Source organism: Mesoplodon densirostris, chromosome 3, assembly GCF_025265405.1.
Source record: "Mesoplodon densirostris isolate mMesDen1 chromosome 3, mMesDen1 primary haplotype, whole genome shotgun sequence".
NCBI lineage: Eukaryota > Metazoa > Chordata > Mammalia > Artiodactyla > Ziphiidae > Mesoplodon > Mesoplodon densirostris.
Genome location: NC_082663.1, coordinates 43,693,867 through 43,713,306, shown reverse-complemented (window position 1 = coordinate 43,713,306; position 19,440 = coordinate 43,693,867). Strand labels below are relative to the sequence as shown.

The 19,440-nt window shown below is 35.8% G+C and overlaps 1 protein-coding gene across 1 annotated transcript in view; it reads left to right on the top strand.

Moving 5' to 3' along the window:
* The window catches only part of DHX29 (DExH-box helicase 29), a 47,480-nt gene that overhangs the window by 15,533 nt on the left and 12,507 nt on the right, over positions 1 to 19,440 (top strand). Inside the window, exons 7-20 of the mRNA XM_060092886.1 lie at positions 677 to 803; positions 1,532 to 1,690; positions 4,376 to 4,541; positions 4,790 to 4,913; positions 6,186 to 6,791; positions 8,079 to 8,222; positions 11,873 to 12,049; positions 13,072 to 13,212; positions 14,450 to 14,594; positions 14,722 to 14,839; positions 15,848 to 15,932; positions 17,460 to 17,548; positions 18,710 to 18,838; positions 18,933 to 19,008. Of these exons, the coding sequence (XP_059948869.1) occupies positions 677 to 803; positions 1,532 to 1,690; positions 4,376 to 4,541; positions 4,790 to 4,913; positions 6,186 to 6,791; positions 8,079 to 8,222; positions 11,873 to 12,049; positions 13,072 to 13,212; positions 14,450 to 14,594; positions 14,722 to 14,839; positions 15,848 to 15,932; positions 17,460 to 17,548; positions 18,710 to 18,838; positions 18,933 to 19,008 (2,286 nt within the window). The remainder of the gene's footprint in view (positions 1 to 676; positions 804 to 1,531; positions 1,691 to 4,375; positions 4,542 to 4,789; positions 4,914 to 6,185; positions 6,792 to 8,078; positions 8,223 to 11,872; positions 12,050 to 13,071; positions 13,213 to 14,449; positions 14,595 to 14,721; positions 14,840 to 15,847; positions 15,933 to 17,459; positions 17,549 to 18,709; positions 18,839 to 18,932; positions 19,009 to 19,440) is intronic.

Sequence of the window (19,440 nt, the reverse complement as noted above, 5' to 3'; positions counted from 1 at the left end):
CTCTTCTCCACCCAGAGCTTTAATGCTTCTCATCTGCTATCAACCTAACCTAAAGAAAAAAGCAGTAATTTGAGTTTAGCTTTAACTCTGTCTAGTTTTTGCTCAGCAGAGTTAAGTCCTTAAGTTTTATAGCACCCATCTTCCCCAGAGGCCTTTTTTTTTTTTTTAATGTCCCTGGCTATCTTCCATAAGATAAAGATTATGGGAAGGTAACTTTCAGAAATGAGTATTATCCTATTATTGCATATTGCATATGTAATCCTTTAAATACATGTATTTATAAAATGTATAAAAATTTAATTTTTCTTTTTACAGAAATGAGCTCATACTTACATTTTATTATGTAGTTTGCTTTATTTAATGTGTCAAGGAAGTTTCTCCATGTGGATCACCCTCATTCTTTTGCTACCTCACTTTCTTTCCCAATGGCTGACTAGTTTTCTCTGTGGAGATGTACCACACTTGATTTCCAGTTTTCCTTTTCAATCAGTACTGCAGTAAACATCTATGTACCTGCAAATCTGCACATTTGTATCATTTCTCTATGAAAAATTTCTAAAAGATTTGTTGGATCAAAGAATAAGATCAAAAGATCACAGGTTTTGATATAATACATTGACAATAAACTAATCTTGCTCTTCTTTTTATTTCTTTATCATCTTATTTGGAACAACAGAATGAAAGGTACTTGCACCTTGCAGCAAAACTTCTGGATGCAAAGGAGCAAGCAGCTACCTTTAAATTAGAAAAAAACAAGCAAGGCCAAAAAGAGGCTCAAGAAAAAATAAGGAAATTTCAAAGAGGTAAACACTTTAAAATTCTCAGACGTATAAATATCTCTTCTCTATTGGCCTTCCTAGGATGGAGGTTGCCTCTTTTGAATATGTCTGCTCTTTCCTAACAGTTTATAATTGGGATTGACAAACTTTTTGCAACAAGCCAAATAGTAAATATTTTAGGTTTTGCAATTTGTAATGATTACTTAACTCTGCTGTCACAGCATAAAAGCAGCCATAAATAATACATAAGCAAATGGTTATGTTCTCATAAAACTTTATGGATGCTGAAATTTCATATATAATTTTCACATGTCACCAAATATATCTTTTTATCTTTTTCAACCAGTTAAAACATGTAAAAATCATTCTTAGCCCACAGGCCATATGGAAATACGCAGCAGGGCTGGATTTGGCCTGCAGGCCATAGTTTGTTAACCTCAGATGTATACCATAAAATACCATCTCCATTCAAGAACAAGAGGTGGATATAATTCCATGAGTGTTTATTTCTAGTGAAGATGTTTTTCCTGGCCTTCTACATCTGTGAACTAATTGTTCTGAAAATGTTAGTATATGATGTGAAAATAAATTGCCTCTGACTTCTAGCACAAATTCCTAGAAGGAAGTGTTGAATAATTGACTACAAGGAAAAAGAAGGAATGTTGTTTTTTTAAACCAATTTTTGCAAAGTAAAAAGGCATGAAAAACAAATACAAATAAAACAAAAATAAGCATCATGGTTTTTTTGGTAGAAATGGAAACTTTAGAAGACCATCCAGTATTCAATCCAGCCATAAAGATTTCACATCAACAGAATGAAAGGAAGAAGCCTCCTGTAGCCACAGAAGGGGAAAGTGCTTTGAACTTTAATTTATTTGAAAAATCTACAGCTGCTACTGAAGAAGAGAAAGGTAAAATGAAGGGAAAGTGTTCCAGGGTATAATTTGTAAATAGAAAAATGTCAAGGACTATATAATTGAGAAATTGTTACTTTGTATTCCAGCAAACTACATAAGATGGCAGTAAAGTTAGGCTTCCACATACTGTCTTGGAAAAGTAATAATTATGATAACTTGTATAGCATTTTGTAATTACAAACATCTTGCTTCGGCCTCATCTCTCTTCAGTCCCTCCTCCAAACTCCTGCCAGAATTATCTTTCCATAACACAGATCAAAATGTGAGTTTCCTGTTAAAAATTTTAATCACTTAGCAACTTCAAACCTGTATCATGGCACTGAAGATCCTTTCCACCTTATTCTCCCAGCTATGTAGTACAGCTACATCATTCTTTAAAACATATATTGTTTCATGGCTCCATGACTTTGCTCATCCTGTTTTCCCCTTCTTGGCCAACCTTTCCCTTGCTTAGGGGCTTGAATCAAACAGCACCTCTTCTTTAAACCTTCCCTGATTCCTGCTGTGCCACCAGAGTTATGTAACTGTGTTCTTTTTTGTGCTCATAGGTAAATTATTGACATAGCTAGTATATTTATCAGTCTGTAGTACAGTCAGTTGAGTCCCACACTAAATAGTCAGTTCTTTAATTGTACATTCTTTCTACAAATATTTATTGAATTTTTATTGTTCATAATATCAGGTGCTACATGTACAGTTATTAGCAAAATAACTTGATCTTTGCCCTCTTCAAGTATACAGTCTAGCAGGGAATGTAAGCTTTAAACAGACACAGATACACAATTACAAACTCTGATGTGTGCTATTGAAGAAAGAAAACCGGCTTCCAATAATAGAGCTAATAAGGGGGCCTAATTTGCATTGGGGAAACCTTGCTGAGGTCTTGCTCTGAGATCTGACAGAATGATTAGGTATTAGCCTGGTAATGAGTTGGTGGAAAGAACTTCTACGGAAGGAGACGGTACATTGGAAGTCTAAGGTAGAAAAGAGCTTAGAGCATCACTATTCAACAGAACACACTATCATGGGAATGTTCTGTATCTGCACTATCCAATGTGGTAGCTACTAGCCAAATATGAGTACAGTTGGCCCTTGAACAACTCAGGGGTTAGGGCCGCTGACCCCGGTGCAGTCAAAAATCTGCGTATAACTTTTGACTTAAACATAATACTATGTTTAAGTCAAACATAGATACTAATAGCCTACTAATGACTGGAAGCCTTAGTGATAACAGTTGATTAACATAGTCTGTGTGTTATATGTATTATATACTATATTCTTACAATAAAGTAAGCTAGAGAAAGAAAAACATTATTAAGGAAATCATAACGAAGAGAAAATACATTTACAGTACTGTACTGTATAGATTCTGTGAGTTTATGTTATCTATGTACAAGATGAATCTTCTGTCAGTACCTATATCAACATTGTCTTATATGATTCAAAACACTGTAGATGTTATACGTATTACTAACACTAGACATCAAAAATGAAAAGATAATGTGCAGAAGAAATTCTTAGTTGTTTATAGGTATAATGATTCATGCATTAATAAGGAAGCAGCAGCAATATGATTGCTTTAATGGTGCCCTAGTGTAATGAATACAACTGCTTTACTTCACTGTTAGTTTAGCCTTATACACTAATGAAAGAATCATTATAAAATTTTTATGGCATACAGTATTACAGTAGTATTCATAATATACTATTGGAAACACTGTTAATGTTTTTTTAAAAAACCACTTACCTATGAGGATAGGCTGATACGCAGTTTCTCCAATTATGAGAGAGAGGCATTCTGTAAGAGAGGCATTCTGTAAGGTAAGGTAATTCTTTGAAAGCAAAGTTGTAAAACAAAGAAGATAACACATTATTAATTTTATATTAATTATCACCTCATGCCTGTGTAAGGATAGGCTATCCACTTCAATATAAGTCTTACACATGATGTTCTTCATGTGTGTTTTTGTATACTTATTGAAAAAAAACCTGCATATAAGTGGACCTGTACAGTTCAAACCTGTGTTGTTCAAGGGTCAACTATATCAAGCACTTGAAATGTGACTAGTATGACTGAGAAACTGAAATTTTAATTTTAATTAATTTAAATTTAGCTACATGTGGCTGGTGGCTACTGTATTGGACCAGGCAGGTTTAGAGCATTTAAGGAATTGACTCATGACCAGTGTGGCTACAGCATAGTGAGCATGATGGAAGACTGACAACAAATAGGCAGGGATGGACCACAGAGGGCTTTTAGGCAGTAGTGAAGAATTTGGACTTTATCTTATACGCAACATGAAGCTATTGACGGTGGTGGTAGTGGCAGCTGTTAAGCAGAGAAATGACATCTGATTTATATCTTTTCAAAAGAGAGTCTACCAAACGTAATTCAGAGTATTCTAAACAATTCATTGCATGGATTGTATCATAGATATTTTACAAGAACACATAACTTATGATACTTTTTTAAAAAGATCCAGATTTTCACTGATTCTGTCCATCAAGAGGATTTCCTTATATCACTTAAAGAAGAGTAAGCCTTTCTGTCTGTCTTATTTTAAACCTATTCTCTTTTAAAAGTCCGTTCCCAAAAGTGAGAGAACATTAATCTTTCAAAAGAGACTGTATATTATTACTACATAACCATTTTTAAAGAACCAATCTTTATCATTTTAGAGAAAAAGAAAGAACCTCATGATGTAAGAAATTTTGACTATACTGCTCGAAGCTGGACTGGAAAATCTCCCAAACAATTTCTGATCGATTGGGTCAGGAAGAATCTTCCCAAGAGTCCAAATCCTTCCTTTGAAAAAGTTGCAGTAGGTAGATACTGGAAATGTAGGTATGTTTTTGGTTAACTGAATGAACTTATAGAAAAATCTAAGATGAAAATCTTTTTTTTCTGATGAGTTAAGTAGATATTTAGGAAGCTAATTCCACATCTCAGATTGATAGTGCTTATAAGTCATTATGTAGTATGATGTCTTCCATGGGAATATTTAATTTAAATAATTAAACTACAGGTTAATGGAATTCTGACCTTTTTTACTTCATCAATTTTATTTTAAAATGTATTTGGCTTCTTTGTAGGGTAAGGGTAATCAAGTCTGAAGATGATGTACTGGTAGTATGCCCTACAATCTTAACAGAGGATGGCATGCAAGCTCAGCACCTGGGAGCTACTTTAGCTCTTTATCGTTTAGTGAAAGGGCAGGTGAGACTTTTTAGACCTAAGTGTTTCAAAAATCATTTCTGGAGTAATGGGTATATTTTGTCAACATAAAACTGTATCTGCATGTGGAAGTTAGTTTTTAATTATGGCCCTTTGTGCCAATTATCTCTTTACTGAATGCTTCTTCTGATTAATCCTTGTTTCTGCTTATTTATAATTTTGACTTCCTGTCACTTCTAAACATAGTTCAGTCTTTCTCTCCTTAGACCAGAGGCTCTGAACCATTTGGTCCAGCTTTGTAAGCTATACTAATTTACAGATTAAAAAATAGTTGTGCTAGAGTGGTTGAATTAAGGAGAGTTTTTAAACATTTGTTTTCCTTTAATGTTATATTGTCTCTCAACTTTAAAAAATTAGACACTGGTTCCAGTTTTCACTTTTAGGTTATATTGACTATAAGCTTCCAGTTTAAGGAAAGATGAAAATAAAGTATTACTGAAGAGAGCACTTTTAAGAGAACACAATGCTCTTTTTTTTGGTTGGGGGGTATTGTCAACATCTCCTTTTTATAATAAACGTATATATCTTTCTTCATGGGGAATTAGGACTACTGAAAATTTAGGCACTGATTAAGTGGAACTCCAACAATAGTTCTTTTCCATTTTGTGTCAGTAAAAGTTCTTGATGTCTTTATTTCCCTCATTTTGCAGAATAAGGTATCAGAACCTAAGCTTAATTGATGGAAGTGACTGTCAGTGTTACAGAAATAATTGTGGGCTCTTTTATAACACAGAATTAAGATAACTTAGTTTCATCCAGTGGAGTTCATTTAAAATACTTTGACCTGTAATATTATACAACTGCTGGAATCTCAGAGGGAACTTTGTTTTAAAGATGCTTTATGGATCATCTGTATATTTAAATAGCACCACTGTAGGAATAAATAATAAACATGTATTTAATAGTTTATTGTGTTCCGGGAATAAGCACGTTACATGATTAACTTAGTTTACCTCAGAGTATGCCTGTAAGGGAGGTACTATTATTAGCCCCATTTTACAAACTTAGAAACTAAGACACCAAGAGGTTAAGTTACTTGCCCAAGGTCACACAGCTAGTAAGTCTAGAAGCCTGAATATGATACGCTATTTATAAATTTGCAACATATACATATATATCTTATATTAAAGTAGTAACACTAGTTTAAGAGACATTTTAAGAAGAAGGCAGCTATCCTTTTAAGTTCTAACCTATTGAATTTTGGTGTCCAGTAGTTAGTGAAAACGACATAACTACTGTGTTTTCCCTTTATAGTCAGTTCATCAGTTACTTCCGCCCACTTACCGAGATGTCTGGCTGGAGTGGAGTGATGCGGAAAAGAGAAAGGAACAGTTAAATAAAATGGAGACCAATAAGCCACGTGACCTTTTCATTGCCAAACTTCTGAATAAACTGAAGCAGCAGCAACAGCAACAACAGCACTCTGAGAATACGAGAGAAACCTCTGAAGATCCTGAGGAATCTTGGGAAAATTTAGTTTCTGATGAGGATTTTTCTGCACTGTCCTTGGAATCAGAAAAGGCAGAAGATTTGGAGCCGGTTAGAAACCTCTTTAGAAAGTTGCAAAGCACACCTAAGTACCAGAGACTGCTAAAGGAACGGCAACAGTTACCCGTGTTCAAACACAGGAACTCAATTGTCGAAACTCTTAGAAGGCACCGGGCTGTGGTGGTGGCAGGTGAAACAGGGAGCGGCAAGAGTACTCAAGTGCCACATTTCCTGTTGGAGGACCTGCTTCTGAACGAGTGGCAAACAAGTAGATGCAGCATTGTCTGCACCCAGCCCCGGCGGGTCTCAGCGGTGAGCTTAGCCACAAGAGTGTGTGATGAACTGGGCTGTGAAAATGGACCTGGAGGAAAGGTGAGACACTGTCCAACCTCACCTCAGAGAGCGCTGACCTCACTCAACCTGTGCCCTTGGGACCCAAATGGAGCCTGTGCCATATATGAGTTTTGACCGATGCTGTTTGTTCAGTAGCATATCTCAGGTGTTTCTCATGTTTTCTTGGATAGATGTGATATTATGCCACACTCCTTTATATGAAAAGGATTGTCAGTAATTATCATTAAACTTCTCACATAAAAGGAAAAATATATGCACTTTAATAATTGAGTATTCAAATATATTACATACTAAGTGATCATTCAAAGAATATTAACACATGCAAGTATAACTGTAATATCAGATACCTCAAGTATTTGGAAATCTTTTCTGTGGGATGTATTCCTGAATGATTTTCATTAGTTCAGTGAACAGAAGGAAAAAACAATATAAAAGAACATGCCAGACTATTTTCAAATCCTGTATATAAAAAAATAATAGAAAAAGTACTTAAATATCCACAGTCACACACTTTGCGATAAAAGTATACACAAAACTGGCCAGACCTTAACCAGAGTGACAGCAAAGTATAGGAATTAATAAAATTGCTTTAGAACCAAATGTAATGAATTCCCAGCTCATATAACTCAGTTTAATTATACTTTGAATTGTTCTTTATAAATATGATACTTAACATCTTTGTCTCTATCTTTAAGTTAGGTATCCCTTCATTAAAAAAAAATTTATTTGGCAATTTTTCTTGGTTTCTCTCATGAAATGTAAGAGGAAAAAGGACATAATTTCTGTCTTATTAGGAATTTACATTAAGGGGATGACAGACATGTTTACAAGTATAACAAAGGAATGACTGAAGGAGAAAGAAAATGTGATGGGAATAGAAGTGACTTCAGGATTCCCATCAGGCACCACTGGTTTTTAATGGTTGCATCTTTTATGAGATCTTGATAGAAAAGTAGACCAAATTGTAGGAGCTTCTCTCAAATCTCTTCCTCAGTACCTCAATATTTTGCTCCAAGATAAGAAATTGATTAAATCTATTAATATTTTCGTAATAATGTTAATAGTACTCAAAGCAGGTGAACAGCTTTTTGTTTCAAAACTGAAAAAAGGTTTTTCTTGTTTAAAATTGCCGAAACTAATTTTATAGTTTTATATAATTGAAAACCATGGGAAAGTAATAAATTGCACTAAACAGATTTACTTAGACTGCTCCATATAGTAGCAGGATCAGCACCTGTACTTTTTAAAGCTTGTTTCCTAGATCATTTGTGAGACTCTAATCTTGGCCTTGTGTTTTCCCTTCAGAATTCTTTGTGTGGATATCAGATCCGGATGGAGTCTCGAGTGAGTGAATCTACCAGGTTACTCTACTGTACAACAGGGGTTTTGCTAAGAAAACTTCAAGAAGATGGTCTCCTAACTAATGTGTCTCATGTTATTGTAGATGAGGTGAGTTGATTCTGCAGTCATCTTCAGAAAAAAATTCTAAACATTTTTGTATTAAAAAGATGTTACTTCTAAAACTAGCTGACATTTTCTGCATGCTTATTAAATGCCAGACCCTTTACATATAATAATTATTTAATTTCCTCTACATATAATAATTAATTTCCTCTAACAAATGTGTCTCCTGTAAATTGATTTATTTAACAAATGCTGTATAACATTTGCTATATGCAAGGTGCTATTTTAAGGACTTCATATATACAACTTCATTTAATCCTTCCAGCAATCCAGTGAAGTAGATACTATTATCCCTATTTTACAGTTGAGGAAACTGAGGCACACAGAGGTTAAACAGCTTGCTCAAATTCACACAGCCAAGAAGCTCTACAACTGGGGGTTCAAACCCTGGCAGTACATCTGCAGCCATCTCTTACCAGTCTGCTGCCTCTCAACTACCTTTGTTAAAGGATTTTCTCGGATTCTTATAAAAAACAACGAATCCTCATCAGAATGTCATTTTCTCTATAGATATACCCCTACTTGAATCAAATTTGAATGCACACTAAAATTGAATTATGCCAAAAGTTTCACATTAGAATTATTTTAAATGGTATACTAGCCTAGTATATGTTAAACTGACTTGCTTTGTACATAATTTTTTGAAAAAGAAATAAGATATACAGCATTTCTATTATTCAAAAATTGAAAATTTTTTCAATTTTCCCTGATGTAAAGATTCTATGAATGTCTGTTCACCAAGTTCAGAAGGCATTAGTGAAAGTTCAGTCATTCTTTGATTTTTAATTAATAGACTATACATAGATTATTGGGTTATTTTCCTCATTTTGGTTAGTAAGTATTAGAAGTATAGAGAGATACAACAATGAAAATAAAAATTATCTGTAGTCTCATCCAGAAAAAAAATTAATGTTGACATTTGTGCATTTATATATATGTGTGTTTAGCATGTGCGATATTTATTTTATAATTCTTTCACATCATTAGTCTACAAAAACACTATTTTTTAATAGCTTTATAGAAGTATATAATTTGGATGTCCCATAATTTATTTAACCATTTTCCTGTTGTTGGACAAGTTTAGGGTAAGATGTTTTTTAATATAATAATTTTGGTTATAGATGAATGATAGGAATTCATTTTTATCTAAGGAGTCTTTAATCTTCAGTGGGGGAAGGAGTTGTACTGTTATCACTAAGATGTCAAAAAGAAAGAGGCTGTATGGCTGCTTGATTGAGCAGGCCCATTGGTAACTTGCTCCTGGCAGTGTTGGGTGGGGAATGGGGTGTCATAGTTGCAGCTGTGCATGGTTAAGACCTAGATTTTATCAGTATCCTCAAGAATCAACTTAAGTCCAAATGCTAATTTATCTATTTATAATGAGAAATTTTTACTGCTAGGTAAGATGAAATACTTGTATCAGCCAGTCAGTAAGTTTTTTTGGAGTCCCAAATTATTAGAAAATTGATAGATAAATATATATCAGAATGAACCCTAATTTAAAAGTTAGACCAACTTCAGGGAGCTGTTCTTTGATGTTTTAGTATTAGCAGTCTGTAGGCCTGATCTACTGAATTGTGCTTCAGTGTGATAATGTCAACCTCTTGTTGAAAAGTACAGTAAGAGTAAGAAAAAACCCAGTGAAATTCATCATCATGTTAAATATAATGATGTAAGAGATGCTGGCATAGAGTTCATTACATTATTCAGGACCTTCTTTATGAAGATGCTCAGGATAATACTTCCGGCTTTCTTATTAGGAATAGTTGTGTGATTTGTTTTAGTTTCTGGTCAGTGTGTGAGTTAAGTAGCTTTTCCTCTGGCTGCTGGTATGTTTACGGCCAAACTTTTTGCCCACCTCTTCCAAGTGTACTTAATAAAGCATACATTTTTATTAGCTCTATTTTATGTTTTATTCTCATTTTTAATTTTCTTTTTTAAAGTATCTATATAAATTACCATCTATTTGAGGAGGTTCCCCAGATCTGTTTCATCTATCAGGAAATCTTTCTCTCTTGAGCTTCAGATATAAATATCCTGGTCAAACTACCAAAGTAAAAACATCCAAGATTATTCCTTCTTTCTCCCATATCCCCTAAATCCAATCACCTAGACTTTGTTGATTTTACTTTTCTCACATTCATTTACCTCTCCGTATTCACTGGTATTGCCCTCATATAGGCTACCATTATCTCTTTTAATTAGTACAAAAGCCTCTAATTAAACTTCCTACTTTCTGTTTTGCTCTCTTCTACTACATTCTTCAATTATAGCTGGAGTTATCTTTTTTAAACAAAATTCAGACCACATGATCCCCCTGCTTTGAAATATCTTACTCATTACCCTGACTCATTAGGATAAAGTCTCAGCTCCTTAACATGGTTTACAAGACCTCATATGGGCAGATTACTGAGTACCTCGCCAGCTCAGTCTCTTGCCCGTTCCTCATCCCATGCTCAAGGCATCATTTTTGTTTATTTCCTGAAATGTATAATTATCCCCCTGTCCACCATGATTTTGCACAAGTTGTGTCCCATGACTACTTTTTCTCCCTTTATCATACTGTTCCTTTCTCCTCCTTTTTTAAAAACTCATTTCAGTTCTCAGCACAGATGGCAGATCTCTCTTAGTAGCCTTCCTGACCACCTGAATTAGCTACCCCTTGCTGTACAGCAGAAACTAACACAACATTATAAATCAACTATACTCCAATTTAAAAAAAATTAAATATAAAACAAACAAAAAGAGAATATTAGACCCCTCCCCCCCCGAAAATTAACTACCCTTCATACATAATTTCAAATCATCCTCTATAGTATCCTCTTCCAAGGGTGTAAACTCTGAAATGAAAAGACTATCTTGGTCATTTTTTAATCCCCAGCATCTAGCACAATGCTTAGTACTCTTTGTAGTGAACATTTGACCGCTGTTGCCTCCCTTCTGAGCAAATGAATGATCAAAACCGCTTTAATTTTTGTTATCTTGATGTATTCTATCTTTTGTATGCTGCCTTAATCTCATAAAATAAAATGGAGTAGAAGTAACTCCAGTACAGGAAGTTGGAACATAGACTGGTACATCCAGCAGATATTGAGTTCTGACAATGTCCCATGTTTTTTTATGCTCTATAGCAGGTTTACAATGCTCTCATCCCTAAAATGCATCTGTTGGAAGGGCATAAGAGCCTTTTTCTCAGACAGTTGATAGAGAACCTGTCAGATTCCTACTAATCAAAATTCCCCTTTTTCTACATAGTGGATAAACCATCTGTCTTGTTGCAGTTTTATGTCTGTTCAGTTGTATATTAGTAGCAGCGCTTAAAGAGTTACACTGGCTTCTAAGTGAAATTGGGAGATACCCTAATCTTATCAGCTGAACACTTACAAACCATCTCCTAAGGTAGAGTCCTACTATCATAGCTAATCTTGTTCATTATATACTGATTTTTACCGACTTCAATTTTAGAGGGTGACTTTATTTTCAATTCTGAAGATCTGCCTTATTTGAAACATACAGCTTCTTTTTCTGCATGTACTGACTATATGTAAATATTGATTAACTTTTAGTAGATTTGAGTGTCTGATTGTTTTAGCCTATTACTTGACCTTATGATTTTTTTGTTCCCCTTATGCTAGGTTCATGAAAGAAGTGTCCAGTCAGACTTCCTACTAATTATCTTGAAGGAAATTTTACAGAAACGCTCTGATCTACATTTGATTCTAATGAGTGCCACTGTAGACAGTGAAAAGTTTTCTAGCTATTTCATACACTGCCCTATTCTGAGAATTTCAGGAAGAAATTATCCTGTTGAGGTAAGTTTTCTTTATAATGCATATGTAAATAGAAACTACATTCCCACCAGTGAGTGTCACCATAAGACAGGCCCTTAAGTCTGAGCCTAGAACGATTCCTAGGGTATTGCAAGTCAAGAGAGGACCTGGAGGGCTTCCCTGGTGGCACAGTGGTTAAGAATCTGCCTGCCAATGCAGGGAACACGCGTTTGTGCCCTGGCCCGGGGAAGATCCCATGTGCCGCGGAGCGACTAAACCAGTGCGCCACAACTACTGAGCCTGGGCTCTAGAGCCTGCGAGCCACAACTGCTGAGCCCACGTGCCTGAACAACTGAAGCCTGCGCACCTAGAGCCCATGCTCTGCAACAAGAGAAGCCATGGCAATGAGAAGCCCGCACACCGCAACGAAGAGTAGCCCCCACTCACCGCAACTAGAGAAAGCCCACGCACAGCAACGAAGACCCAACACAGCCAAAAAAAAAAAAAAAAGTTAATTAATTTTAAAAAAGAGAGAGAGAAAGGGAGGACCTGGAGATGGCCTTGGGAATCAGATGGCTGGTGCTGCCTTGACTGAGGGTGAGTGGGCTGGAAGGAGGATTCTGCTGACGAACAACATACCTCAGAGGTACATAGCGTAAAACACACTTCCATAGCAAAGGCATTACATCCAGATTCGGGGTAGCTGCCTAGCAATAAGGAACTCCTTTTTCACCCATCCCTCAAATTTAGGCTTGTCTTTGAAGCTTCCTTCTATTCTTAATGTTTGCTCTTTTGGTTCAGCTGATAAAGGCTGCTCTTTTAATTGGTTTTCACATGTAAAAAATACACACACCTTAATGTGCTTTGTCCTGAGACTACTAGGAATAGATCCATCTACATCAGCCAAGTTCTTAACTACCAATAAATGCAGAAAAAAGCTTTTTTTGTAATATTCTAAATTAGCATTTGGTGACATTCAAAAGGTAACAATCCCTTGTTCTCTTTAAAATGATATTTACTGAAATGAATTTGAGTTCACTATTTATATGCCTTAATCTATGCAGGTTTTTCATCTTGAAGATATAATAGAAGAAACAGGCTTTGTCCTGGAGAAAGACTCAGAATATTGTCAGAAATTTCTGGAGGAGGAAGAAGAAATAACCGTTAATGTTACAGGCAAAGCAGGGGGAATAAAAAAGTATCAGGTAAAAATAAAACATTTTTGAAAGACATCTGATTGTGATATCCAGGGCACAAACTGCCGTAAGAGTTTTAAAATATGGCTGAGGGCTTCCCTGGCGGCGCAGTGGTTGAGAGTCCGCCTGCCAATGCAGGGGACGCGGGTTCATGCCCCAGTCCAGGAAGATCCCACATGCCGCGGAGTGGCTAAGCCCATGAGCCATGGCCGCTGAGCCTGCGCGTCCGGAGCCTGTGCTCCACAACGGGAGAGGCCACAGCAGTGAGAGGCCTGCGTACCGCAAAAAAAAAAAAAAACATAGCTGACACAGTGCATTCAAATATAATCTGGTAGAAGAACAGATATGATTATGAGCAAATTTTAAAGGTCATTTCTTTAAATCTTTGTTTCACTGACTCTAGTGTTTGGCTTACGATATTTACTCTATCTCAACACTTTAGATAGTCAGGATGGGGCAGGACCCAAATCTAGATCCTTGCCATTGGTTTTCCTAGCAGCCTCTGTCCTGACATGAGCCAACCTTAGCTCTATACTATCCAGGGCAAGCACAGATCTTCATAGAGAGTTAATTTACTTTCAATGACATAATTTCAGAAATATCACAAAAGCTACATTATCCTGCATTTTGGCCAGTGGTACTATATACAGTATTTTCATTATATCCACAATATTTCATTCATCTAATGGAAGCACAAAGTAGAAGTTACTTTATCCTTTAGTTAAGCAGATAAACCAAGGAAGCAAAAACTAAAATCTTTCCCTAAAACTGCAGAGATAGAAATTAGAAACTAAAGAAAGACTTTAAAAAATTAAAAGTAGTATTTCAGAGAAGATGATTGGAATTCAGCAACCAAAGTAGAATCTAGAACGAATGAGGCAGGTGTAAATTACTTAATAAAGTTATTATGACCTCTCTTGGCCAGGGTGCTTTCCAGCTGCCACAGAACAATGCTTCCATTGTTCTGTTTTCCTTCATTTCTTTTTTAATTTAGGGTTTACATGCCAAGATAAAAAGGTTTGCTATACTTAAGGGGGCTGTATAAAATGAAATTAATAGGAGAGATGAAATTTTATAATACTTTAATTCTGTTAAAAATTGTATTCTTGCTATATTTTAACAAAATAATAGTGACAATGAGAAAATAGAGATTTGAATGAATGCAAATAGCTCCTTTTTTCCTTCTTTGTCTTATAAAAATACATAATATTTTTGTTCGGCTTTTTTCTGATTGTGTTTCTTTTAGGAATACATCCCAGTTCAGACTGGAACAAGTGACGATTTAAATCCATTTTACCAAAAGTACAGCAGCCGCACTCAGCATGCTGTTCTCTACATGAATCCTCATAAAATCAACCTGGATCTCATTTTGGAACTTCTTACATATTTAGGTATGTATCTATTTCTAATGTGTCTCTATTTGTTTTGATAAAACTTTTCTACTAACTGGAGATGCTCTATTAATATCCTATATGCTCTTCCTTATTTTTGAATATTGTATCTTTTTAAAAATTTCAGACAGAAGTCCCCAGTTCAAAAATGTTGAAGGAGCAGTTCTGATCTTTTTACCAGGCCTTGCTCATATTCAACAGTTGTATGATCTCTTATCAACTGACAGAAGATTTTTTTCAGAACGGTAACTACAGATCTTCATTATATTCCTGGTAGTTTTAAAACAGAAAAATGTTTCGCACATTAAAACTCTTGATCAGAACTTTCAAAGTCTTTTCACCTTTAGTTAAAATTGTCCATGGCAAAGCTCTTTTTTTTTTTTTAACATTTCTATTATAGCATTTTATCTACTAAAATTTTTAGGTACTATTTCTACATTTGTTTTATTTTCTCAATATGATTAAGCAGAGGGAATCCTGTGGTTAAGAGTAAGATGGTGACTCCCCTTCCCAGCCCACTGGATGGTGCAAAACCCTAACAGCATTGCAGTTTATCATCCATACATTTTTTTTTAATATCTTTGAAGCACTTTTTTTTTTCTTTTTAATAGATTTATTTATTTATTTTTGGCTGCGTTGGGTCTTCATTGCTGCGTGCGAGCTTTCCTCTAGTTGCGGCGAGCAGGGGCTACTCTTCGTTGCAGTGCGCTGGCTTCTCGTTGCGGTGGCTTCTCTTGTTGCAGAGCACGGTCTCTAGGTGCATGGGCTTCAGTAGCTGTGGCTTGTGGACTCTAGAGCGCAGGCTCAGTAGTTGTGGCGCACGGGCTTAGTTGCTCCAGGGTATGTGGGATCTTCCCGGACCAGGGCTCGAACCCGTGACCCCTGCATTGGCAGGTGGATTCTTAACCACTGTGCCACCAGGGAAGCCCATCCATACATATTGAATTGGCTTTTTACTATGCCTGTTTTGATACAGTTTATTACTGCTGTTATGGTTATCACTTCAGCATCAGAATATATTTTAAAAATTCTTTAAACCCTACATTCCATATAATTCATTCATACTAAGTTTTTTCTCTTTGATGAGTATATATGGGGTTTCATTGTACCATTTTCAGAACTTTTGTATGTGTTTAAAATTTTTCATAATAAAAAATTTAAAAATTACTTTCTATTTGCAAATAAATTTTGTTATTCTTTGCAGTGTCTTCTAAAGAGAAACTCTTGCTAAGAACTATGATTTTAACTTTCAGATATAAAGTGATAGCTCTGCATTCTATTCTTTCAACTCAAGATCAAGCTGCAGCATTCACACTTCCTCCTCAAGGAGTCAGGAAGGTAAAATTCAGTACAGCAAATTTATATGTGATCCAACTGAGAATATTTCATAAAAGTGTTACGACTTTTTATCATCAAAGACAGTTATTAATATTAAGTGCTTTATAATTCATGCAGACTCCAGATGCTCTGCAGCTTAACATAATCAAAAGTGAACCCAATATTAAAATTCAATTTATATTATATTAGGTGTTTATGTTTATATTATATGTTATTAATAACTTTAGGGGAGTGGTAGTTTAAAAATATGGCATGGGTGTTGCTTATGAAAAGAAAAATCACTACTGTTCCTTAAAGAAGATACCACAAAGGATGTTGGATATCAGGAGCTACTTGAATCCTGGGAGGATTCTTTTTTGTTCTCTTTGCTACTCATCCCTGATTATTTTTGCAATACAGAGACCATTAGGTTAGGAAACAATCTAAGTATTTTCATCGTCTCCTCTGTTCGGATGCTGAATAAAGAGATACTTGGCAAAGAGAGTTTCTCAGATTTTGACCCTCTCTTAGGCGGGGGCAAAGACGAGCACAATGTAGAAACTCTGGGGAACACAGCGCTCCCAGCAAGAGCCTGGACTCTAATGCAGGAGGCCTGGGTTCTTGTCCCTAAGCTGCTGCCATGTCTGTGACCTTTGGCAACCCACTCAACTTCCTTTCTCATCTTTAAACAGGAGCTGGATTAAATTTACGGTTTTCTAACTGTGCTCTGAAAACTCCAGGGGTTCAGAGGCTGTGTGCTCTGATCTGTAACATTTGGCTTCCCTGTAACATTTTGTCTTAAGAAAAGAATTCCACCTCTAAAAAATTTGATCACCTAGGTCCCATCTAAATCTTAATAATTTGGGTTCTGTTTCCTAGGATAAATGAGTAAGAAAACCAAGCAATCAGTATTGAGATAGAGCCATAATATACTGAATTTGACCTAGAATTTCCTAAATGTTTTACCTCCAAGGACTCAACAGAAAACAAACAAACAAAAAAGCCACAAGAAGATTGCACTATTCAGCCATCACCATTAAGAAATTTTGAGCTAGAAAGGGACTTAAGAAATCATCTATTTCTACCTTGTAATTTGCAGGTCAGGTTATTGGAGGCCAGAGAGGTAAAATGACTTGCCCAGGTCACAGAGCTAATAAGTAGCAGAGCCAGGGCAACAACCCACCAGTTCTTCTTACTGAAGAACTATTACTTTTTTTTTCTACTTAACTGTGAAGTTTCTGCTGAGCAGTCTCCATTCTCTGATCCAATTTCTCATTCCATATATGTCATTTTTAAGATGACTGACTAGAATTAGGGGAATGGTATTTTTGTTGGAATAAGAATCTGTAACTTTAATTAATAAGCTAACGTGATAAAATTAATAAGAGCAAATTTAGATTGCACAGTAATAGCAATTAGATTGTGAATTTTTGTAAATAAAATTGAAATTCATTTTTAAAAATTCATTGGCTAAACTATCCAAAGAAGTTTAAATGATGGCACATGGCTGAAAGTTGTTACCTAAATGTTTTGGCTTTTTATTTTCAGATTGTTTTAGCAACAAATATTGCAGAGACGGGTATCACTATTCCAGATGTTGTATTTGTAATTGATACCGGAAGAACGAAAGAAAATAAGTAAGTTTGAATTTTCCAAATCAAAACATTTTTAACCTGAAAAGGGCTTGGGACTCTTGAATTCTTAGGAGACATCACAGAATCATCCCAATTTTAGTACATGTGCTGCTGAAGCAAGCACTAGATCACAGAATCATATCAGGAAAATCTCAAATGTCCTAATTCTGCCCAAAACAAAACGTCTCAGAGAAACTGTAGGGAAGTTTAAAATGTCTGAGAATAAATGTCAAAATTCATGTCATCAGTTTTCCCATAAGTAATATCAATGTACTGCTACTTTTAGAAAAGTGCTAAAAAAATATTCAGAACATAGATTTTGTAAATTAGTTTATAACTTAATGTTTTACAAAAGCATTATTTATGGGATTATAAAAAAAAGAGCATGAGTTTTAGAATCAGAGTTGGATTATAAATCTCTGATCTATAATCTTGAGCAAGTAATATGACCATCAGTTGTAATCATCAGTTTCCTCATATGTAAATGGGAAAAATTAAAATTTCATAATTGAAAGTACCTAGTACAGTAATTGGCACATAATACATTAACTGAATCTTCAACAGAAAGATTATTACTTCATGTTTATATTTCACAAATAAGGGAGACCACCTTAGTAGTCTATTGTAATCTATATACACTGTCCCTAATATTAGGAAACTTGAGCAATATTTGGAAGTGAGTATGACTATCCAGTACAAAATAAACTCTTGATTTTTTTAATTGTACCTGTAGAGGAGGTGTTTTCAGGGTTGAACTGTATCTTGTGAAAGGTGCGTTGAATTGTAACATTCACAGTGGCATTTCTCAAACTCTCAAAGAATTCTTATTGCATAATTAAGAGGCACTCTAATCTTCAACTTATTTTATTTATTTTTTTTTTTGCGGTACACGGGCCTCTCACTGCTGTGGCCTCTCCCGTTGTGGAGCACAGGCTCCGGACGCGCAGGCTCAGCAGCCATGGCTCACGGGCCCAGCCGCTCCACGGCACGTGGGATCTTCCTGTACCGGGGCACAAACCTGTGTCCCCTGCATCAGCAGGCGGACTCAACCACTGTGCCACCAGGGAAGCCCTCAACTTAATTTTAGAGTCAAATATTTCCAGTTTTTTCAGATTTTGATTTCAGTCAATTATCTACATATCCTCTCCTAAAACATTTCTCTAGGTACCATGAAAGCAGTCAGATGAGTTCTTTGGTGGAGACGTTTGTCAGCAAAGCAAGTGCTCTGCAGCGCCAGGGGAGAGCTGGACGCGTCAGAGGTGGCTTCTGTTTCCGAATGTACACGAGAGAAAGGTATGGCATAGCCTGGAAATTAAGAACACATAAACCAGTACAGTGTGACATTTCTGATAGTATGTATTTAGTATTATTTTATTTTATTTTTCAGATTTGAAGGCTTTATGGACTATGCTGTTCCTGAAATCTTGCGTGTGCCTTTGGAGGAATTATGTCTTCATATTATGGTAATCCCAAAGGAACTTAGATGAATTTTTTGTTCTTCACCCCTTTCTGGGCGGGGCGGTGGGGAAGAAGACTTAAACTTATCTTACCTTCTGTTGCTCTACATTTTCAAGTATTTTATTTACTCTTTAATAAATGCCCCCTTCCCCCATCTTTTATAAGTAAACCCACTGTGCTTTAAGTCTGCCATAGGGACTCATACTTTATAGATGACAATAGAGACTCATAACCTAGACCAGTAGTTCTCAACTGAGGATGATATTGCTCACCAGGGAAAAACTGGAATGTCAAGAAACATTTTTGGTTGTCAGAACTGGGAGGAGAGGGAGACCATGCTATGGACATCTAGTGGGTCAAGGCCAGAGATGCTGCTAAACATTCTACAATGAACAGCACGGTCCCCTAAAACAGAGTTACCTGGCCCCAAATAACAA